We start from the raw sequence: 24,872 nt of genomic DNA on the forward strand, positions 1-24,872 counted from the left end.
ACCGGGTCTGTCTGGGGTAGTGCAACCCCATCAAGAACCAAAGATGACAAGCTCCTAGATCTTGAGGCTCCCCGTATCCACAGCCACTCCGCCTTACCAGGGTTCAGCTGAAGCCTGTTGTCCCCCATCCAGACCCCCACAGCCTCCAGGCACCGCAAGAGGGCAGTCACAGCGTCACTTAAGGCACCTGGGATGGAGATGTATAGTTGGGTATCATCAGCATACTGATGATACCTCACCCCATGGTGCTGGATGATCTCACCCAGCGGTTTCATGTAGATATTAAATAGGAGCAGTGAAAGCACTGACCCCTGTGGCACCCCACAAAGTAGGGGCCAGGGGCTGGACCTCTCGCTCCCTATCAACTCTGATTGGGTTCGGCCTTGGAGAAAGGAGCTGAACCAGCACAACATTGTGCCACCCAGCCCCAACTCCTGCAGCCGACCCAAAAGGATACCATGGTCGATGGTATCGAAAGCCAGCGAAAGGTCAAGAAGAGCAAGGATGGATGCACTGCCCCCATCCTGCTCTCGCCAGAGATCATCTAAAAGTGCGACCAATGCTGTTTCTGTCCCATAACCGGGCCTGAATCCTGACTGATAGGGGTCCAGATAATCCGTTTCCTCCAGGATCCTCTGAAGCTGCCACGCGACCACCTTTTCTACCACCTTTCCTAAAAAGGGGAGGTGGGAGACTGGACGAAAATTGTCCAGGAGGGTGGGGTCTAGCAACGGTTTCTTGAGTGGGCAGACCAAAGCCTCTTTAAAAGGCTTCGGAAACACCCCCTCCTGCAAGGATGAAAACCACCGCCAGAACCCACCCTTAAAGTCACCTCCTTGGTAGCTTTAACTAACCAGGAGGGACAAGGATCTAAACCACAGGTGGTCGCACTGACAGCCCCGAGGACCCTGTCCACTTCCTCAGGGGCAACAGGATCAAACTGTTCCCAGATAACTGGGCAAGAACGCTCCCTGGGCAACTCCCCTGGACCTACTCCACGCTTGGCTTCCAACTGAGAATGGATCTGAGCGATTTTATCCATCAGGTGTTCAGCAAATTCCTCTGCACGACCCTGCAAGTACTCCTCCGCCCCCCCTTTTCCCAGGAGAGCCTGGGTGACCCTAAACAGGGCTCCAGGGCGACACTCTGAGGATGCAATGAGAGCGGAGAAATGTTGACGTTTCGCCATCCTTGCCGCCACTAGGTAGGCCTTAATAGCAGCTCTAACCCGTGTTCGGTCTGATTCGTCCCCAGTTTTCTGCCAGCGGGGCTCTAGACTTCTCTTAGCCCTTTTCAGCTCCCTCAGCTCCTCCGTGAACCACAGGGAGTGCTGGGGGTGATGGGCCAAGAGAGGATGCACAGGCGCAATCCTGTCCAAGGCCCCAGCCGCCTCCTTGTTCCAGGCTGCGGCCAGAGCCTCCGCTGGGCCGTGCAGCAAGGCCTCAGGAACAACCCCCAGCTCCCTTTGGAACCCATGCGGGTCCATCAGTCGCCGGGGGCAGACCGTTCGAATAGGTCCCACCTCCCTGCGGAGGGGGGCAGCATAGGAGAATCCCGCCGCCACCAGGGAGTAATCTGACCATGACAGGGGGGGTAATATAAAATCCCCCACCAGATCACGCTGCCACTGCTCCGACAAGAAAACCATGTCTGGAGTGTGACCACTGTCCCAGTCGGGCCATCGATGACCTGGGATAGGCCCATGGTAGCCATGAACTCCCGAGCCGCCTCCGAGGCCAACCCCAGGGACAGCAGATTAAAATCCCCCAAGACCATAAGTCTGGGGAACTCCACTGCCAACCCCAAGATGGCCTCCAGCAGCTCAGGTAGGGAGGCTGCTATGCAGCAGGGAAGCTGGTACACTAGCAGCACTCCCAACTGATCCCATGTGCCCAACCTCAGGAACAGGATTTCACATCCAGCAACTTGTGGAGCAGGGCCCCTGAACTCCAATAGGGATTCCCTGATGACTACTGCCACTCCCCCTCCCCTGCCCTGGGGTCTCGGCTGGTGCCACACCCTAAACCCGGCTGGACACAGTTCCAAGAGGGCTACTCCCCCCTCTGGTGCCAGCCAGGTCTCAGTGATGCACGCCAGGTCAGCCTGCTCCTCCCCAATAAGGTCGTGAATAAGGGGGGCCTTATTATTGACTGACCTGGCATTCAGCAGCAACAGTCGAAAGCCCGGGCCTCTGTAGGCCTGCTGACCAGGGTCTGGGTTTGAGCTCTGAGGGCCAGAACACGCCACCGGTATAACGCATCGGGGGCGTCTTCCCCTGAAACGGCCTGCCCTACCAACCTTTGTTGGTACCAACATTAATTGCAGTTAAGATTGGCCAAGGATTCCCTTGATCTGAATCTGAAATTCTCTTCACACAATTTTAACTTGAACTTTATTGGCTACAATGTAGTATATATCCAGAATTAAAGGCAGGAGAAGGGAATTATTCTGGGGAAGTAATATATGTTCTTGCAGCTTGACTCCTGATTGTAAAAAGAAGTAAATTGGGATATCAGGAATAAAGAGAACTAGTATATTTGTAGTTGCCTTCAGACATGCTTACAAAATGAAAAACAGACAGGTCTGCATGTTGAGCTTCTTTTGAAAGGGAGTACAGTGTAATAAAAGGAAATGCTTCTGTCCTGTTTAAATTAGGAGAGTGTATATTTTGAACTCAGAATGTATTTTAGAGTTTTGGTTTGGAGCTTGAAGGAAAACAGGGTGCTTTAGTTTCATGTTCTAAGTGTTCATGTGTAGGAAGCAATGAGGACCTGAAATGAACTCTTCTTCATTTTCTAGGACCTCCAGATAGATGTTATAGAAGATGTAAACCATGCTGAGTGCTACTTATCACTCAACCAATGGAAGAAATGGTCAAGAGGATTTTTTTTTACAATATTTTAAACATTATTAAATTCCTGTAAAAGCAATGGAAGCAACAGTTAAACCCACTTGTTATAACGTACTGACTTCAATATTTTTAAAAAATTAAAACTCATTTCTTGGTCAGTTTTTCTGTGGGGTAGATGGTAGGTGCTGCTTTATATAGATTACCAGCTCACCTACATTTATAGCCTTATAACAAGTAAGAAGCAAGAAGCTTAGTTTGAATTCCAGTTGTTTATATGGCAGAGCACTTGAAGCATTTTGAGTTTGTTTGAACTGAGCACAATCCACTTAAGAGTAGGGATGTTTTTATTTCAAGTGCAGAAATATTTTGTTTTGTGTATATTCCTACTTATTGCTGTTTAAAATGAGTAAGATCACATTTTGTTGCTATTATCATATTGTTTATTAAATTTTTGTGCCATGAAATCAATAGACTAATGGCAACTTACCAACATAAAATACAATAAAACATCCATGGTAAAGTAACAAAACAGTTCATAAATCAATTACAACAATATACAACATAATGCAAAATAAGCATGCAGGTAGTCCTCAGTTAACTACGGCAATTGGGACTGGAATTGCAACACGGTCGTAAACCGCAACATCACATGACCATGTTGCTTAGCAATGGCAATTCCAGCACTCCTGGTTACCGGTGTTAAGCAAATCAACACAGATCGTTAAGTGAGGACTTCACATGGTCACCATTTGTGACCTCCTGCTGGTTTCCCCATTGACTTTGCTTGTTGGCAGCTGGCAAAGGCCACAAATGGTAACCATGGGACACTGCAATGTTGTAATTGTGAGCTGGATGCCAAGCACCTGGATCACAATCACATGACTGCAGGGATGCTGCAACAGTCAGAACTCTGAGGACCGGTCATCAGTACCACTCATTCAGCACTGTTACAAGTTCGAAAGGTCACTGAATGAGTGGTCATTAACTGAGCACCAATTACAAATAAACTGGCTAATAAAATCCAGGTTCATACAATATATAGTCATTGCCTAAGAGCCTCTGGAAGAGTATGAACCTTCTGGAAGGCTAGCATTGAGCAGGCCAGCCTGGCTCTTTGAGAGAGGCTGTTCCAGAGTATTGGCTCCGTAGTTGAAAAACAGTATTTTCTGATTTCAGCCACCTTGATCTCACAAAACTGGGATACTACAAGCTCCTTTTTCCAGGAGAATCTCCACTTATAGGTCAACTCTGACTGGAGTAGGTGATTCTGAAGATATCTTGGTACCAAGTCATTTAAATAAAAACTAGGGAATCTTTTGGTAACCAGTATAGGCCCCTGCAAAATAGATGGAAATATCTGAAGTGAGTAGTTCCAGTCAGCAGGCAGACTGCTTTGTTTTGGACCAACTGTAGCTTTTGAGATTTCTTCAAAGGTGGCTCCATGTGGAGCACATTGCGGAAGTCTGAATATGTGGTGATAAGGCATGAGGCATAGTTAATATTTGGGTGGACCCATGTCAAGCACATGAATGAGGTCAAGATTTACTGTACTTCCTTGACTGGGGAGAGTGCCTATTTTTAAAAATGACATTAAACCCATGTTAGTGTATGGTTTTTGTATGTTTCCAGCTCCAAATGGAGCAAAATAATGTCAGTTGTTCTTGGAGGCAGCCGTCTGAGTGGGCTGGGTGATGCAAAAAAGAGGATCATCTAAAGAATAAGCCTGCAGAGCATGTCTTTATTGAATATGAAGTCTTTTCAGATGAAGTACTTTAGTTGCTGAAACTCTGGAGGTGGTTTTGCAATATACTCTTTATATATTTCACATAGTTTATAGTAGTACTTATGAAAATGCCTTAAAACGGGGTTTTAAGAGTAGGTTTTTATCATTTAAATAATACTTTCATGTTAATGCAGAGTAGATGTTACAGTATAACCAGAATATATATCTGAGTAAACATAATTTAATCTGATTTTTCAGATATAAGAAACAAAAAACATTGATTAATACCACCTATTCAGTATTTCAAACATGGTTCTACAGGTTTAAAAATAAAACAGGAGTGAGATAATATATGTTATGGCATCAACTAGTATTTTAAGATGCTATGAATAAGTTCCTAAAACTCCACAGAACTGCCCTTCAGTTCTTCATGCATAGAGTAAAATAGAATGACTTGATAGCCTAATTGGATTCTAGAACTAGTATTGAATTTGAGCAAACAGTAGTAATTACATTCAAACCAAGAGTCTATTCCAGGTATTTGTAATTTTTTGTATACACACATGTGTGTGCATGCACACACACACACACACACACACACACACACAAGCAGTGCCCTGCTGAATTGGACCCCTGGCCCATTAGTTCAGCAGTCTGTTCTCACAGTGACCAACCAGGTATACAAGGAAGCCTCCCAGCAGATGACCTTCAGAAGCAGTTACACAGCCACCAAGCCTAGTAGCTGTTGAGCCCCATGACTTCTGTGAATTGAAGCCATTTGTAGGTTACCCCTTAAGATAGGTTTTGTATAATGTAGCCATGTGTAGTTCCAAAAGATGCGTGCTGACAGCATAATGCAAAATTTGGTTCATCTTAAAAGCATTTTTTTTCTCCTCATGAGTCTTTTTTGTTATAGCGAGTCAGGCAAAGAAAAAAAGAGAAGTGAATATGATAAGTTCATGGCAGTCTCCTCCATGTGAAGAAGATTGGGACAAAGGTGAGGACCATGTAGTTGATACTTTATTAGAATACTGCAAGATTGAGCCTTCCCTCTTCAAACTTTAATATTTAATATGAAAATGTACTCCTACCAAACATCTGTTCTTCCATATCCATTATTTTCTACCACCTGTGCTAAGCAGAAATTGGAATGTTTTACAACCCAGGGTTATGCAGTCTCATGTTAATTAATTATATTTTTGCACTGCTTCCTTTGACAACAAACCCTAGATCAGTTTTATTCTTCTCAATAAAATAAAGAATTTCTTTTCTTTTCCACAAGTAAGAACTGTAATTGATATTTTTGTGCCATAACAGATATAGGAGATCAGTCAGATTCTACCTTCATTTGGGGCACAAGCTGCTATACAATGAACAGGTAAGTTGTGTTTCCTTTCTATTCCTAAACTAAAGGTCATTCTCCCCACTCCTGTGCATTCCTGTTTGCTCTATATAGAGAAGTGGTTTTTAGGACTTTTTATTGAAAAGTTTTGCTATAAATTAGAGACATTGTGACTTTTTGTTGACATTTAAGAAAGATATTTCTTTGTTCTTTGGTATACTGTTACACATTTCTATTTCCATCCTAGTGGGAAGTTGGGGGAAAATATATAAAGGGGCTCAGGACTCTATCCATCTGTCTTAGGACCAAATTTGCTACGGTGAGATAAGCCAGCAAACAAAAGGGCATGTTTGAAAATGGGCCAGCTGGGGCTGCAGGGAAAATCATTCCAGAAGATGTTTCTCTGAGACACCCCTACGAGAGAGATAGTTGGGCATTACTCAGGATATTGCCATCTCCATTTCTAAGTCGTCTTCCATTTTCTCTCTGGTTATGTGACCCAGAGTGTGGCATATGATCCCACCATGTGCTGTGCTTGCCCATGCATATACACACACAAACAAACATAAATAAAACATGAGGGGAAAGCAGAGATGCACCACATTATTTTGTTACTCAGTAGAAAATACAGACACCACCTATAGCCATTGTTGGTAAAGAATCTGGAAAGAATTCAAAAAGCCAAATTGGAAACTAATGATGTGAAGTGGGTCAAGACTATCCATCAGCATGTCAAGTTTCAGAAAACAGGAGAAGTGGGGGGAGAAGCTGGCAAAATAAAGATAGAATTCAAAACTGAACTAGATCTTGCCATGGGCTGCGGAGGAGAAATTCTATGATAATTTCCTCAATTCATCTCTTATGGAAGAGGCAGTTGGGCCTCTTCCACTCCAGACTGGAATGTTGCTGACTCCTTTTTGTAAGCCCTCCTACCTCCCAAAGCAGAACTACTGTTAAGGGGTTGGAAATAATTTTAGAAGCCATGCACTGCAAACTCCCCAATCCCACCCCGATATTGAGAATGACAGGGTACAGTACAACCTGACACCAGCTACAGTTCCCTAGCTTTATTCAAGATGGCTTATTTCATGTGTTCTAGAAGCAGGACCTGGAAAAATTAGGATTACTACTATCTGGAAAAGCTAGCTTCAGTTTATTTTTCCTCTATTGTATAAGCACAGAGAGGTCAGACCCTCCTTAAACTTTTGGATTGTTTTTTCCTTGAGACTTCTCTTGTCTTTTGCTCTCTTCCCCAACCCCAAATTAAAGTTAGCTGTATAGGTCAAATGATGCTTTTAGGCATTAGCTAACAGTACAGATAGCACCAGATCCCCCCCAAAGCATAGTCAGTGTTCCTAATAACCACTCTTGAAAATTCAGGAGAGCAAGACTAACACTCTCCTCCTCCTGATCCTGATTTCTTGATGAGACTATTTCTTTTCACCTTCCCACTATCACCACCAAGTGGATGGCCAGTTGACTTGTCTGCATTAGGCAAGCAGTGGCAAAAGAAATTGGGATATTTGAAATCATCTTTCCTCACAGAGGTCAAGAGTTACTCATCTCAGGAAAGCCACTTTTACAGTCCAAAATAGTTTTCTGTGCCATCCATTTATATGGGTCAATTACATGTTTGTCTTACTCCAATATCTGTGAAGACATTTGGAATCATCGTTCTGGAGGTTCTTAATGGAGCTCTTCTGCTTTCTGGTAGTGACTAGCCTCAGTCTGTTTGTGCAGATTTAATAGTTAGCATCCTGACTCTGTTACGGCAGAAGGTCAGACATGATGATCCTCACTCTGTAGAACTCAGCAGAGACAATAAGGCCATACAATGTGGATTTTTGCTCTTAATGCATAGCCAACCCAATGGATGAAACCTAGTTATTGTCAAAAAGAGCATCTCAATACCTGTGACTGAGAGGTATGGGGATGTAGGAAAAGCAAACACTGCATTTAATAAAGCAATTAGGATACAAAGCTAAGTGGTCCGGAGCAGTGTTCCACAACTTTATTTATGACAGGTATTTGATTTTCCTATGATAAGCATGATGGACCCCAGTGTTCCTCCCAGATTTGAATTGAGGCATGGGATAGTTTGAGAAACTTTTATAGTGTTTAAAGCCTAGGGTGATCCCCATCTTTGGAGGACTGTATCTTATTCTGCTCCTAATTGCAGGAATGGATGCTCAAGTCCAAGCTGGAGTTTGGCTGTGGGGTGGGGGAATTTTTCTTATCTTTTAGTCAGTGTCAGGAGTTCATATCTTTCAGGAGCAGACCTAATAGCCACACATTTTTAGTTGTCTACCATGTCCAGTCAAAATTAGTGGACTCCATGGAAGGGGTTTACATACAGGTAGTCCTCACTTAACGACCATTTGTTCAGCGACTGTTCAAAGTTACAATGGCGCTGAATGAATGGTAGTTACAGCCGCTCCTCAAAGTTAAAGCTGTTGCAGTGTCCCTGCAGTCACATGATCAAAATTTGGGCACTTCGCCTAAATGTATGACCTGTAATGGTATGTGGAAATGATCTTGGGAGATGGGGGGAAGAGATGCTGCCTAGGGAATGATCAGATAAGAAAGGGCATAGCCCAAAGCTGCAGAATGGGTAGAGAAAGAGACTCAAAAAGGAACCACCCTAAATTCTCAGGTGGTAAAAGGGACAGTGGGAGATTTGTACTATCAGACTTGCAAGATTCTGTTAATATAGCCTTACAATAATGTAGAATTAGGTTATCTGGTTGTGTTTCCTGTCTGGTCTACCTGGGATGCCTGACATCAATCTTGTAAGTCTGAAAGTACAATTCTCCCGCCATCTCCTTTACAGCCCAAGAAACTTGGGAGGGTCTCTTCTGAGCCTCTTGCCCCATCCACTGTTCAGCTGTGGGCTATGCTGTCTCTTATCTGATCATTCCCTAGGCAGCATCTCTTCCTCCGTCTCCCAAGGTCATTCCCATGTACCATTACACGACCACAGTGTATGCTTCAACATGCTGCGGCCTCGCAAACGGCCAGCAGCTGCCTCAACCGGACGTACCTCAGCAGCAGCAGCAGGAGGAAGATGGAAAAGGTCAGCTGGGATCGGTAGGGGTAGGCAGCAGTGGTGGAGTGCCGGGTAGCCAAAAGGGCAGAGAGTGGGGGAGAGATAGGTGGGTGGGGGAAGTTGAAGCAGAGGTGAGTGCAGCAGGGCAGGAGAAGCATCAGGTCCTCACCTAATGACAGCATGGTCCTTGCCTAATGACCACAACTGGGACTACCAGAACTGCTGTTGCTAAGCAGTGTGGTCACGTGATGTTTCATCTAACGACCACGTCACTTAGCGACAGAAATTCCGGTCCCAGGTAGGGTCATTAAGTGAGGACTACCTGTAGCTTTCCATCCCTCAAATTGTAATTTTGTTTTGAGTACACATACTGTGGAACTCAAATGGTTCCAAGTTTTAATGAACTATGTTAGGTAGTTCCCTGCAATGCTTCTTCCTGCCACCACTTCATTGTAACACTGAAGAACATTTGCTGCTACACCTGTTTTGTTTTGTTTTTTTATTAAGGCCATCTGATATTAAATTTGTCATGACTGAGATGTGAAAAGTACTTCCCAGGCTGATAAGGGGATTAGCAATTATCAAAATTACGAGCATTTGCAGGTTGCCATTTCTCCTCACCCCTCTAAGCCTGTTGCATTGCAAGAATGCCAAAAAGCACTACCCAAATAGAATATATATAAAGAGGTTTCATTTGAAAGTAGTTAATCACTCAAATTTTTGTGCTGTGATCTAATTGTTTTTTTTCCTAATAAACCACAGCAATCTGAGTTTTTTAGGTTGATTTCTTAGATTGACTATTTCCTGCTGGATTTGGAGGAAGACTATTTGAGATTAATTCCAATGACTCCTTACTTCCTCTACAAGGGGAACTATCTTGCTGCAAGTTTTGATATCTGGACCATCCTCTTATTATGCTGTTGACTGCTGAACAAATTGTTATCCAGGAGACCTGCTCTAGAACCAGGTAGACATCCAGATTGACCAACTGGCTCAAGCAGTCACCCGTATGATGCAGCAGACAAGAAAGATTCAACTCCCGTTGCCTGTCGCACTCGTGATTATAGTGCCTCCTGTGACTATGCTTTTTCGACCTGGTTCCTTGCTTGATAAATATGATGGAACTCTAGAGAAATTTAAAGCATTCATCATTAACATTTTATATGAATTACATATATCCTTGGGACTAAGTTTCCCAGTTCTCAGATAGGATTTCCTGTTAAGAGACAGAGCTGCCAGATAGGCAAATCCAGTTTTAGACAATCTGTTCTGAACAGTTATAGCAATGTTATGCTTAAAATTGACATCTACCTTTAATGATTCAGCCAGAAGGGTGACAGCTAATTGAAATGTACTGATGGTACCAAGGTAAAATCAAAAGTGTGGGTGTATGTAGCTGTCTTCCAACTTTACTCCAGAGATGTGGGCTAGAATAAAGCAAGTTTAGTTGACTAATTTAAAGAGGGCCTTTCTAATGAACTGCATCATAAGCTGGTTTGATAGGGCACTCCAGGCATCTTAGCATAGCTAATCTAATGCTGCATATCCATAGGCAGAAAATTAGATAGACCTGGGATGGAAGGAGGGGAGATTTTATATCCTATTGGCATCTCTTCTCTTTTCTTCTGCCTGCTCTTCAGAAAATCCTGAAGATGAGCCTATGCAGCTGGGAGCAAGTAGACCTCCACTGTCAGCTACAGAAAAGCAATACAGATGCATGCTAGGTCTCTGTATTATGGAGTTTCGGGATATTTTGCATTTATTTGCCCTGCTAAACTTTCTTTCTCTGAAGTGTTTTTGTGGAATGAGAGGTTGCTATGCAAATAAATGCCCAAACCAACCAAGCTGGGTTTTGGGGAAAACAAACCAAGCCTTTGGTTCAACAGCCCAGAAAGGGGACCAGTGAACAGTTAATAGGACCTTGCATGTACAACTCAGTGCAACAGAAATTTATTCTACACGTTATTCTTCACTTTCAAATAGGCTCAGACAATCCATCTTTCTGCCCTACTGGATTTTGGAGCCATAACCAACTTCACTATAGCATGCAGGTATGGCTTGGCCACTGAGGCAATAGATGCACTGATGCAAGTAGAATGGAAAGCCCCTACACTCTGGTCTGATTATTGAATATACCGTTCCTCTTCATCTTTTTATTTCCAACCTTCAGAAAAATCTTATAGTTCTAATTACCTTTTTCTTTGCATGTCCCAGTAGTATTGGGACTTAAATCCATAACCTAAAGATTGACTGGGAGCAGGAAGCCATTTTATTTAACTCCCAGAATTGCCAAGATCTCTCTCTGCAGCAGTGTTTCTCAACCTCAGCAACTTTAAGATATGTGGACTTCAACTCCCAGAATTCCCAACCAGCATTCTGGCTGGGGAATTCTGGGAGTTGAAGTCCACATATCTTAAAGTTGCCGAGGTTGAGAAACACTGCTCTGCAGGGTTTACATTCTCACCATCCTATTCCCACTGACAAAGACACTTCTCCTGCTTTACCTGTAAAATATGCTGTTATTTTTGGAAAAGAAGAGGCACTCACATTGTGTCCCCCATCATTCTAGTGATTGGGTTCAGGAGCTCAGATCCCTACTAAATGCTGATATTCTGCGTCTTCTCTTCACAAAAATTGGCTTGTGTAAAGGACTTTGTGATGATAATTTACATAAGGGATTTATTAGGTACTCTGCTAATCCAGATTCTGCTCTAATGTTTTGTCAAAAAAAAATGATTACTCTCTTGAGTTCAGTCCATGGTTTCAGACTCTTGAACTCTTAACTATTAGGGATCAGTACTCCTTCCCACTTATTGCTGAACTTTTGGAACAGTTGCAAAAGGCAAAATGTTTTTGCTAGGAGGGAAACCAGATTCATTTGAATAATGGCCACAAATATTTAACACTTTTGTTAAATATGCTTTTGATACATTTTATATAAAGTTGAAACTCTGCTTTTCAGTTTGGTGAACGTCTCTTTGATATTTATGAGATTCATGAATGAGATTTTTATGATATTTTGGACTCTTTTATGGTTGCTTATTTAGATGATATTCAGATGGATTTCAAAAATCCATCTATTTACAATAAACATGTCAACACTGTCCTTGAATGCCTTCATCAGCACAATTATATGCTAACCTTGAGAAATGTATCCTTGATGTTCCTGTGTTGGATTATTTGGGATATCACACCTTTACTGTTAGCATCCAGATGACCCTGTTAAGGTGAACCCTATCCTGTCCTGGCATCCTCCACGAAATGTCAAAGAAGTCTAGCATTTGGGGAGATGTTATAAATTTTATTAGCATTTTGTACCTGATATATCCAACTTACTGAGATTCCATACAAGTGGGATTTCTAAGCATAGGCATTTTTAGTATTGAAATGTATATTTACCTCCCAACCCCTGCTTTGCCACCCATTCCCAAGACATTCCTCTGTTGTTCAGATGGATGCACCTGACATTGCTCTAGGAGCTATTTCTCAAACTGCTGATGACTTGGGATACAATATTTTACCTTGTGTCTTTTATTTAAGACAGCAAAGGGAATGCTATGTATACTATATATGTATACTACCTTGAGCTTCTAGCAAAAAAGGCAGAATATAAACCCAAAAATAAATAAAATAGCAAATACAAAACAAGGAACTCTTAACAGTAAAATATGATTTTCAAAATTGGAAAAACTCTTGGAGCTTGTACATATCATCCATCTCTGTATGGCCATAAAAATCTGGAAGTTCTACAGACCTCACAGTAACTCATGCGGTAGTTAAATGGTGGCCAGTGCAGCTCCTGCTGCAGTGGTGTTACATGGGAAGACTTTGATACCCTTGTAACTACTCAAGCTGCTGCAGGTTGTACCAGGTGAAGCTTTTAGGTGATTTTCAGGGGCAGCCCCATGTAGAGCATATTGCAGTAATCCAGCCACAAGGTGACAAAGTCATGAGTCTGAGTAAAGTCTCCTGATCCAGGAAAGGCCACTGGCAGACAAGATGTAATTGGGCAAAAGCCAAAGATGGACTGTCTGGATTCAGTTGACTTTTGTATTCATAGTGGAGGTTGGAGACCAGTCAATAGTTAATTAGAATTGCTAGGCATCAGTCACACTAGTTACAGCACACCAGGAAGTCAATTCCACAGGAAGACTAGAGCTACTTTTATTGAGATTAGCTACAATAACAGTCTCACAAGTCTGATTGTGCTGTACCCCCCAATGTGCTAGTGAAGCAGGTGGTCTCTGCCTGAGCTGCTTCCGAATGTTATCTTGTGTCAGGGCTTAAAAAATGTTTCCAACCCCCTTTGCCTAGGTAACAGTTCTTATATATTTCTGTCAAGATCATATTCTATACTCTGCACTAGGTCTACTAATGACTTCTTGAGAGGGAATGCACCATCAAACAAGGTAGGCGGCACCACCACTTGATTTAAGGTTGCATTGTCTGGCCATGGCATAGCGCCTTGTTATCTGAGGGACCACCTATCTCCAATAGTTTCTGTCTGCCTGGTATATTCAGACAGAGTGGATGTGCTCTAGGTTACCTCCATTAACTATTAACTTTTGGGATCAAGTGTGCCTTCTCTGTCACTGCCCTTCCCTCTGGAGCAGCGTCTCTCCAGAGATACGTATGGCACCCATTTTCCTGGGGTTCCAGTAGGTCCTTAAGATCTGGCTCTATTCTCAGGCTGGGGATCACTGTGTCTGTGGAGCTCCTGTTGTCTTTTTATTGTTACAGTTGATTTTAGTCTGGGCTGTGTTACACACACTGCTCCCAGGTTCGGCTTATGGTCACTCACTCACACACTCACAGCCTGTTGAAGCACGCGGATCTTGCAAGCCCCCCTTGTTTTCTACCTGGTTTTTCCTGATAGGTGCGGCTACAGCAGACAAGACACACAGCCCTGGTCAACAGCCTGGAAATAATTAGGGACACACACAAATCACTTCCAACCTAACAGGCACAAGAGGTTCTTTGTAATACATGGAGACCCAGTGAATTTAAAGTAACAGCAAAACTCTACTGGTTGCAAGATACATTTGCTCTTTCTCACACACATGCACACACATGCACTCATCCGCACTTGCCCATGTCCTTCCCAACTAGGCTGCCAGGCACTAGCTAGAGGGATAAGCTACCAAGTCTGGATCCAAAGATGACTCAGATGACTCAGCTCAGAGGACTCAGAGTGGGCAGGCTTTGGGACCCCTTTTATCCCCAAAGGTCCTTGCTTGGTTGATTTACAAGTTGATGGGATTGGGATGAGGGTTTCCATGTGCTCAGGCCCAACTTCTTTTGTCTGGTTCAGGTCCTTTGTTTCCTTAACGACTTGCTTCCTTCTTATCTACCTCCCCAAAGGGATCTCATAGACAAGTTTCCTGGCTTTTGTCCTCTCTGCTTACATGCCTGCTTCATCTTTAGGTTATGGCAGCTTCAGCCTAGTCTCATTGCTGCCACATTCTGTTTCATGCTTTTAACATTTTAATTGTGGATATTGTAAGCCACCTAGAGTTTTCTGGAGTGGGAGGCTATAATAAAATTCTTATTAACATCTGCCCACAACTAGCTGCCTGTCACCTCCCTAGTCATTTTTACCATCCAGGTAGAGGAAGGATCTAATCCACAGGTGGCAAAATTCATTGCACAGAGGATCCTGGCTACTTCCTCAGGATCTAGAGGTTCAAACTGATTCCAGAGAACTCCAAAGATGAAGCCTCTGTAATCTCAAGTCAGTTTGCCCAACTGTGTCTAACTCCTAGTGAATGCAAGCAATCTTATCTTCCAGAGGCTTAGCAAATTCATTGCAACAGCCCAGCAGACTTTCTGGTTCAGTTTTCTATTATGGGTACCAAGTCACTTTAAACAATGCTGTTAGGTGGCTATTCTGTATCAGTAAGAGCAAAGAAGTAAGCTCACTTTGCTACTTTTACCACCATGATATAGGTCAATGTTGAGTTCTTACCTATATTTGGTCACATTTGTTTTTTATGCCAGTGTTATTGTATGCATCTCTTCTGTCACTTCATCTTCCAGAGCTTCTCAGTAAACCAGGTTGCTCCCATGGATCAGCAGCAAAGGAGAAGTCACTCAGGAGCAATCCTGTCAAATGGCATTGCCAACCTTTTATTTCAAAGGTTGACTAGCCACTCAGCATAACTACTTGTCAGGGCAAGAAACTCCCCAAATGCGCTTGGGAAGCCAAAAGGATCCATTAGTAATCTGGGGCAAACTAGTTGAATAGGTCCTTCCCCTCTGCTGAAATCCATGCATCAGCTACCTCCATGGAAACCAGAAACTGATCATGGCAAGGGACTGATGAAAATGTTCCCCATCCTCAGTTCAAGCAGACCCAGAGTTCAGTTCAGTTTTTAAAACTGCCTGCATTTCACTTCAATATTTTTGGTAGTCTCATGTTGCAGTAAGTTACAGCCTGTTTTCTTGCCACACCTGTCATTGTGCCAAGGCTTTGGCAATTGAGCTAGTTGGTTTGTTAGCTGAAGATATTAAACCAGGAAATTGATTTGGATAATTTTTTCTTACTGGATATACAAAAGAACTTGGTTATGGCTTTGAAAGACTTCATTACAAGTGACAAACACAAGGAAAAACTCTACTTATTGGATATACAAAAGAAACTTGTTGAAGTTCTGAAAGATATTTGCCTTGAAACACAGATGACCAGCAAACTACCTCTGGGACTCTCTTTGAAGGGGCTAAAGAATACTTTTAAAAACTCTAGGAAGGAATACAAGGCTGGTTTGTTCGATCAGGGATAAAAGAGGAAAATAGTTACATCTGGTTGCCTTTACTGGAGTTTTGCTGACAAAGAATGATTGACAAAGCATTTGGATTTTGTTTTTTTACTTAACAGATGAGTTATGGGGAGAAGAGAGATGTTGTATTTAGAGATGGTGACAGGCTATTAAAATTGTCTTTACTTGCTAGGATGAAGAGGGAAGTTACTTCTTTTTTTATATATTCTGTATTGGCTTTTATTCTTTCTATTTATAATTCTAAATAAAATTATTTGGAAAAAAATACTAGCAACAGAATTTGTGTGACCTTCTGCCTCAGTGTAAATTTACATATAACAATTCAGTTCATACTTCTACTTGCATGTCACCTTTTCGGGTTTCTTATGGCTACTACCTGTACTTCTACCACTCTTTTTCTCATTCCTGAGACCTCAGACTTTCTGCAGAAACTCCATACAGCTCGCCCTATGGAAGGCTTCAAAGCTTCATGAGAAGGCTGCACGCGATTGCGCCTTGCCCAAATTCTGTGTGGCCTTCTCATGAGGCTTTGACGCCTTCCAAAGCCTTGTGAGAAAGCTGCACACAATTTGGAGAAGGCTGTATGCGGTCTCAGGAAGGCCTGGCGCGGCCAACAGCCGCCTTTGAAGGGCCACGCCGGGTGTGCCTCACCAGCAGCAGGAAGAAGACGACAGCAAAGGTCATTTGGGGGCAGCAGAGCCAGCAGGGCGAGTGAAGCCCAGGGCGGCAGAGGCAGGGGAGTATAGGGCGGCCAAAAGGGGAGATAAGTGGGTGGGGGAATTGAAGCACCCCTGCAGTTGTAAGTGTGGGTGGGTTGCCAAGCGCCTGAATTTTGATCACGTAACCACAGAGGCACTGCAATGGCTATAACTTCAGGGACTGAGTATAACTGCCATTCATTCAAGCACCGCCATAACTTCAAACAGCCACTGAACAAATGGTGGTTAAATGAGGGCTACCTGTATATTAAAGATGCTTCTCCCTCCTGTAAAAATAAATATGAAATAAGAAAAGCAAGAGCACAAATGTTTCCTTTTTTCTTTTCCCTAGCCCAAGATCCAACGCAATAATGGGACATAGGAGCCACCTAGCTTTAGGTCTGCGAGCTCCTAGAACCTTGCCTTACATTCTACCATGGAAGAACAGTAAGTAATGTGGGGATGTTCTCTGCATAGTAGACATCGGATTGTGTACCCTGAAGCACTTCCATACAACACAGCGTTTCTTATTAAAATCCCCCAACTCTTGTTTTTCTTAAAAAACAAAACAAAAACCCAAAGCCCTTAACCTCAGTGCAGTATGTGCTGCAAGCTATGTCTGTCCTTCCTTCCTTCCTTCCTTCCTTCCTTCCTTCCTTCCTTCCTTCCTTCCTTCCTATATTATAGATAAATAGATAAGAATCTGGGAAGACTTATGTATGCACTTAACCTGAAATTAATTATATAGTTTATTATTTATTGATAACATCTGATAGAAGTATTTATATGCCTGAGCTTTATAGCAATCATTATTTGTCATTAAGAGGAACTCATAATTGCTGTTCGGTATATGAATGTATACTGTCTGTTCGCCTTGATCAGAGGCAGCTGTCTCTCCTAAGGGGTAAGGGTCGCGCCTTAGAAGTAAGACGTGGCCCGGCTGCATATGCAACTAACTAATGTGAATGTGGGTCAATAAATATGAGACATATTTAAAAATAATAAGATTTTATGAGAACAAGCTAATTTTAATTGTCATCAAATTGAATGCTTATTATGAAAGCCAGTCACTGTATTGTGAAAAAATGAAATTGGTTTTCAAATGAATAGGGATTCTGTTTATGGGAATTATTCTCTAGGCATATAATTAATAAAATTAAAAAATGCTGTGCTGCTCTGTTTGTCTCAGTTGATGCAGGAATAGAAGGCAAGTAGACTCCATTGCTAGCCTTGCTAACAAACAGCAACAATTGTTTTACAAGAAGATTGCCACTTACATAATGACCATGTTTCAGACAGAATGCTAATCCATGATTATGTGGTCTGTGAGTAGGTTTTTCCTCCTTTTGCTACTTAGCTAAGGGAAAAGGAATTTAGAAACTTTCACCTGTAGTTACTTTGAACTTGGCTGGTTTAAAGTTTATAAAAATTATAACAGGATTGTGCAAAGCAACTAAAGGTAACTCCTGTTTTGCCACATAGCTGTAGCTCAAAAAAAAAGGTAGATTTGTTCTTATAGTGGTAAACCATAGGTAAGTAATATAAAGCCACATTTTCTTGGTTTCTTTTTCTTTGACATCCCCTGTTGATCAATCCTGAGATTTTTTTCTTCCCATTCTTTGTTTTCCATCCTTAGCCCATCAATGTGCCATGAGTACTACATTTAAAAAATATGTGTATATTCTGATTCCACTTGATAAGAAGCCAGTCTTGATTCATATTTTAGTCATTTCATTCTGGAATCCACATCTAAGTGCATGATTATTAAGGGCAGTTAAAATTTCCAATCACTCATGGCCCTCCTCCTGAATATTTCTGGAAAGGGATGAGTTTCTTATATGTGCTGGCTATCCTGGGGCATCAGATCCCCACATGATACCAGGTAACCACATTTGTAGATCCATCTTCCATGTTCGATGTTGCATCTCTCTCAACGTTAGTGGTCCTTTATCTGCATTGGCCAGGTAGGGAGCAGTAGTGGGCACAGTTTGACCACTGCAATGCGGGAGGCATTTGCAGATACTCCCATGCCTTAGTTGTAGATTCTATAAAGAAGCAGGTAATGTTTCCGCTGCTCTGCAACTCCAGCTTTCTGCGCCCCATCCAGTGACTAGTTGTATATGTTTTAGACCACAGTTGACTAGAAGGAATAATTTAATGAACAACTGATTTGTCCCCAGGTAGTTTGGGGTTAACAAGAAGCTTTTTCTGCCCAAGACTGACTAGTTTGGTATGCTTGCACAATGTGCTGCCCCCCATCAGTGACCTGTTTAAGCCTGTTGAGTGGAATCCAGCCTTTATGTAGCTGTAATGGAAGAAGAGTTTTATTTTACTCGTGTCTCACTAGACAAGAGAGGGCGCCATTTACCTCTAACTTCCCTGAAACAGCTGCTTTGAAATATAAGTGCTTGAGAAGAAGGGGCATAAATAGTATCTAACAGTTGTTAGATTTTCGGTATTAATTCCTGTTAAATTTGGTAGGAGCTTCATAGTGAACAGCTGCATTAGGCTTGGTTTGTAGAGTCTTTCCCTGTTCAGCTCTCATAGACTATAACAATCTGGAATATGTTGCATCGTTATTCTTGTCTCTCCTTGGGTGGGACAAAGGGGAATGACTGGACTAGCATCATTTTTTTTCCTTTCCTGTTTTATCCCTGAGGTAACAAAATGCTTCTTCCATTTCTAAAGTTATAAACAGATACAAGGAAGAATGCAAAGGTTTTCCCATGCTTCTTTTTTCTGGTTATAACACATGGCTGGGTTCATGCAAAATGGGACCTCACAATTTCGGGAGAGCTAAAATTATGATTGCTCCTTGTGTGTCCCAAAGATTATATTTGCAAAACTAACGTGCAACAAAGATTTAAAAATTGGGCTGGGACAACATTGGTTGAAATTTAAATATAAATAATATTATCTATATTTAAATTACTTCCTATGAATGCAATTATTTTCCTCTTCTGTCAAATTAAAGATTTGTGGTATAAATGCAAGGATATCTTCTTACATTTCCCACTTAAACATTGAGATAGGTGAAGATGTAGGAGGATTATTTTGGAATTTTTGCCTTTTTGAACAAAAGAGACCCATCTTTTCTTAGATAGTGGCATCCATGAATCAAGTGATTCCAGCCATGAAATATTGAAGGAATAGAACTATCTACCCATTCCTTAATGAGTCCATCCTCCAATTTCTCAGGAGATCAGGTGTCAAGCCAACGTAACTAAAGTAGATTTGGCTATGTAGACGTATGCAACATAAATCAATTTATAAATCAGCTTGCAGTAGATGAGAATGAATGTATGAAATATGAAAAGGTGTTTGGGGAAAAGTAATAGATAATTTTCTCTGGCATGTAGGTACATGCATATTTGCATATGTGCTAAAGGAAAGGGAGGGAGAGAAAGATAATTGAGGTTGTAATAAGTAATTATTTTCCTTGGGAGATCTTTGGATAGCTAAAAAAGGCTATTCAGCCTAAAGGAAATTTGAGCTGGGAAAATACATGCAAGAGGTAAGTCTTAAGATCCTCAATCTTTTTCTTGTGCTTTTATTGAAAGTTCTGAATTTTTCAGAATACAACTTCACTGGTCTTATTGGTGCAAGGCAGCTTCCCTTCTAGCTGTGTGAGGCTAGAACATTTACAGTGGAGTGCAAGACATTAACTTAGCCTGCGTAAGGTAATCAAGGAAATAGTAACAACATCAGCATTTGAGTTGAGTCATGGTGTCATTGAAAGTAACTTAAGAGTCGCTCTTCACTTTAAAATGCTCCATTAAGCACAGTGTTTTTAGAATAGCAATCCAAATGTCTCTTCTTTTCTTTTTCATTAATCTATCTAATTGAACTTTCTGGAGAAAATTGTATAGTGGGAGTTGTATGTCAAATCTGCTACACATTTTTTAGGAAAAAGTATGTGTTGTATAGATTATTCTCATCTCTTTAATCTATCCAGAAGTATATGTGGGGGGAGACTTCTCTGCTCCGTAGTCTGCTTTAATTGCTGCCATCATTTCTTAGCTGGCTCTGGTGATTTTTCCTAAACAGTAGAAATAATAATACTTTCAAAGTGTTCAAAAGAAGGCCTGGATCCAGACATTGTGTCATGCAGACTTTAAGGCTCATCTGCTTGCCTTGCCCCAACTGTGACCTGCTAACAGTTTCTCAAAGACAGGAACACATGACATTATTCTCAACCCATTCCAGCCCATTGCAAAGGAACCTTTGCCCATCTTTTCTTGCTTTGCTTCCAAAGTAGTGTTTTCAACTTCTGATAGCACAAGTCATGCTATGTACTCTGGTGGTGTACTTAATTTCATTGTAACCAAATGCCTTCACTCCAATTGGCTACTATATGCTTTGACAAGAATACCCCCCCGCTTCTTGTCACTGGTTGCTACCCTCCCTGGATGTGTTGTGTTAGGCTGCTCGCCTCCTTATGAAGGGACTTTCCCGTAACAGACCAGTAAAACTCTGCACTCTTTTTGGGGTTTTTTTGTTTTGTTTTGTTTTTTTTAGGTTCAGTGGACTAGTGAAATACTGGACTTTTTAAAAATTTCTTTGTGGATCTTTCCTTTTTTAACCTTTCCTTTGTATGAAATTGACAGAGTTCTACTAGTTTCCCTTTCTAGCCTTAGAGAGAAGAAGGAAAGTAAAACTGGTGGGGGTTTGGGGTTGTTTTTTAACTTGTCCACCAGTGAATGAGCCAGAAGGAAGGTGTCAAGTATGAGGAGGGTTCAAGAGAGGGTGCCTTATGGAAATGGAAGCCATGTATCCTCAGAGACCAGTCCATGAAAAGGAAAGCATTTGGGAACGGTAAAGAAGCAGGGGAGTGTAGTAATTGAGGCCCTGATAACTGCTATGCACAAAGACCATATGACTGGCATTGATCAGTTGGTGAATGTTTGTTTGTTTGTTTGTTTGTTTATTTAAAAGATTTGTGTGGCTACCCATCTTAAAGCACAACTGTGAGCGGCTCACAGCAACAATAAAGCCACAGAACCATAAAAAGCATAAAACAAAAACCAGTCACTGCAGCCATTCTCCTGGGATGCCCCAACAACCAACCTCAGACACCCTCACTCTACCCTTGTGCCTGGGTAAAAAGCTAGGTCTTGATGGCTTTTCAGAAGGTTAAAAGGATGCGGGCCTGTCAGATCACTGGGGGGTAGGTGAATATGGTGAATTCTGAACAGAATTTCTTAAGCAGTCTTTATTTCCAATCAGGTTTGGCATGGGAGACAAGCAGCTTAAGGGTGCTGTGCAGGAGAGCCCACAGCAGATAGAAACTACAGTGACAAATCTCTGATTTAGAAAGACCTTAATTTTCTGCAGAATGTCTGCTGGAATTAAATGTCTTGAAATAAAAGGCTTTGAATGGAAGGTAATTCCAGTTAACAGAACTAAGTAATTCAGTATCAGTATGGGTATTTGGATTGTGTGGATAATTAAATCATTAATAATTAGATAAATAAGTTTAAGTGTTATGTAATCACTGCATTTTTGAGACAACAAAATGAATTGGTATGTGAATTTCACTGTCTTCAAAGGTAACTGTGGTAGTTCTTTTGGTTCGTAAACTTTCCTAACGTAACTTTAGGAATGCTGCATTTCAGCATCAAACCTCTCAAGGCATCTGGAATATGAAAATAGTATTTGTTATTCTGTATATACCTAGAACTCTGCTACTGCCTTTCAGATGTTCAGTGTACTTTCCAGTATGACTGTAATCCTTACTGTAACTAAGACAGCGTTATTCTCGAACTACAGTTGGGGATCTGAGACCAAGAGAACATTTGTTAATACAGTAGTACCAGTGAGCCATAGATGGTAGTGAAATTGAAACTGACCCAGGTTCAAGTCCTGCTTCCATTCAGCTATGGAAGCTTATTGGGTGATTTTGGGCTCTCAGCTCAACCTACCTCTTAAGATGGTTGTTGTGGGGGAAAAGAGAATGATGTGTATGCCACCTTGAGTTCCTGGAAGAAAGGCATGATATAAATCTAATCCACACAGGTTTTAAAACTAACTCTGTGGTTGTATGTACAAATTCCACTTTCTTCTCCAAGGGTAAATGTTACCTTCCACAAGAGTCACAATCTCTGCCTATCTTTGTTTCTGCTTGTGTCCAGCCATATTGCTAGAGAAGTGGAGGCCTAAGTTGGATATCCAAAGAGCCATCAAGGTCTGCCTCAAAAGGACCAAGGATTGGTACTGATCAGACTTCTCTTAGATAAGATCCATTCAAACACAAGGGGCCTTATGCAACAATTACTAGGTGGATCCAAATCTGCATTTTTCATAGCTAGAAAACCCTGGTCTAGCAGATATCACAACCTTTACAAAAAGGAGCATGGGAACACTGCTATCTCTGTCATCTTTTCTACCTCCACTGAGCAGCATTTGCAGGGCATCAGCATGGTTTTCAGTCTCTTTCTTTGTTCTCTTAATTCTAAAAACTCAGTGCATCTTCAGCAGAAGAATCCTGTGACAAGTAGTGCCTCGTTTGTAAGTCTGTGTAGCATGTAAGTTACCTTTATAGTGGCCCCACTGTTCTAAGTTACAGCTAAGATTACCTTCCAGCTACTTAGAAAAAATAAACATTGGGCTAAATGTGAATTTCTTTTTTTAATATTGGTTCCTTGCATCTGTTCCTTTTATGAAACTTACGTTAATATTGCTTCTGAGTCCTTAAACCGGCTAGAGGTTGCTCTCTACTGCCACTTAGGGGTTTGCTGAAGAAAAATAGTTGGTTCTTCCTGCTGGAGCAAATGAAAGAGTAACGCTACTAAGTCAGTTGTGCTCCAGCCACAGCAGAAGGAATTTTCATGGAAAGGCGAGTGTTCTGTTCAAAGCCTTTTATTTGGTCACTGTTGTTGTTTAGTCGTTAAGTCGTGTCCGACTCTTCGTGACCCTATGAACCATATTGCGCCAGGCCTTCCTGTCCTTCACTGCCTCCCTGAGTTTGCTCAGTTTCATGCTCATTGCTTCAGTGATACTATCTAACCATCTCATCCTCTGCCGTCCTCTTCTCCTTTTGCCTTCGATCTTTCCCAGCATCAGGGTCTTCTCCAAAGAGATCTCTCTTCGCATTAGGTGACCAAAGTATCTGAGCTTGAGCTTCATTATCGATCCTTCCAATGAGCAATCAGGGTTGATTTCCTTTAAGATTGACTGGTTTGACCTCCTAGCAGTCCAGGGGACTCTGAAGAGTCTTCTCCAGCACCACAGTTCAAAGGCATCAATTCTTCGGCACTCGGCCTTTTTTATGGTCCAGCTCTCACAGCCATACATTACTACTGGAATTTGGTCACTAGAAATATGCAAACAAAATTTTGTGTTTTAGCAAGTTATTTTCAAGACTTCTGTTAGATCAAAGGTGAGGGACTTTGTCCCCTCCAGAAGTTTTGAACAATCCCACGTAATTTTGTCATTAACCAAATCTAATGGAAGTTTAAGTCCGAAACATAGAAAATACTAGGCAGCCAGTGCCTCTGTGTTAGACATTGTGCAACTATTGTGAAAGTGCTTTGAAAGCTAATGCATAATAGCTAAGTATTAACTACCGATAGCTTTCTGTGTTATCTTCTGATAGGGAAGTACGTCATGAGAAAACAATCATCTTATTTATTTATTTATTTATTTACTTACTTACTCCCCCGCCCATCTCCCACCAATGAGGGACTCTGGGCGACTCACACAAAACATTAAAACCATAAATACATATAAATACATAAAACATCAAAATTTAAAAACATTACTAAAAAAGAGGAAAAGGAGGGTCCAAGATGAAGAATCAGGGGCTGAAGACAGCAGGCCTCTATGGGGCTAGCCATCCTCACGCTTGAAGTATTCCCTCCCCACCCCAGGCCAAGTGACAGAACCAGGTCTTCAAAGCCCTTTGGAAGGCCAAGAGTGAGGGGGCCAATCACACCTCCCAGGGCAGAATGTTCCAAAGAGCAGGGGCTACTGCAGAGAAGGTCCACCTTCTGGACCCCACTAATTGGAGTTCTTTTACTGAGGGGGTCCAAAGCATGCCCTCTCTGTGTGATTGGGTGGGATGGGTTGAAGTCATGGGGGAGAGGCAGTTCCTTAGGTAACCTGGTCCTATGCCATGTAGGGCTTTAAAGATGATGACCAACACCTTGAATTGGACCCGGAAGCAAACTGGTACCCAATGCAGCTCGCAGAGCAACGGCTTTACATGGGCCCTTCTTGGGGCTCCAAAAATAGCCCGCGCAGCTGCATTCTGGACCAGCTGTAGCTTCCGGATACTCTTCAAGGGTAGCCCCATGTAGAGCGCATTGCAGTAGTCTATCTGGGAGATAACAAGGGCATGAGTCACTGTTCAAAGGGCATCCTGATCCAGGAAAGGGCATAACTGATGCACAACCTGAAGTTGTGCAAAGGCCCTCCTTGCCACGGCTTCCACCTGCT

General features: G+C 42.1%; 1 protein-coding gene across 1 annotated transcript in view; it reads left to right on the forward strand.

Annotated features, from left to right (window-relative positions):
• The window catches only part of LOC103048463 (gametocyte-specific factor 1), a 46,323-nt gene that overhangs the window by 16,509 nt on the left and 4,942 nt on the right, over positions 1-24,872 (forward strand). The window contains exons 5-7 of the mRNA XM_088138520.1: positions 5,491-5,571; positions 5,892-5,952; positions 16,789-16,883. Coding sequence (XP_087994646.1) covers positions 5,491-5,571; positions 5,892-5,952; positions 16,789-16,883 — 237 coding nt within the window. The remainder of the gene's footprint in view (positions 1-5,490; positions 5,572-5,891; positions 5,953-16,788; positions 16,884-24,872) is intronic.

Source organism: Python bivittatus, unplaced genomic scaffold, assembly GCF_059951505.1.
Source record: "Python bivittatus isolate LINGU-HERP-01145 unplaced genomic scaffold, Pbiv_v1 ctg000220_np1212, whole genome shotgun sequence".
In the NCBI taxonomy this organism is placed as follows: domain Eukaryota; kingdom Metazoa; phylum Chordata; class Lepidosauria; order Squamata; family Pythonidae; genus Python; species Python bivittatus.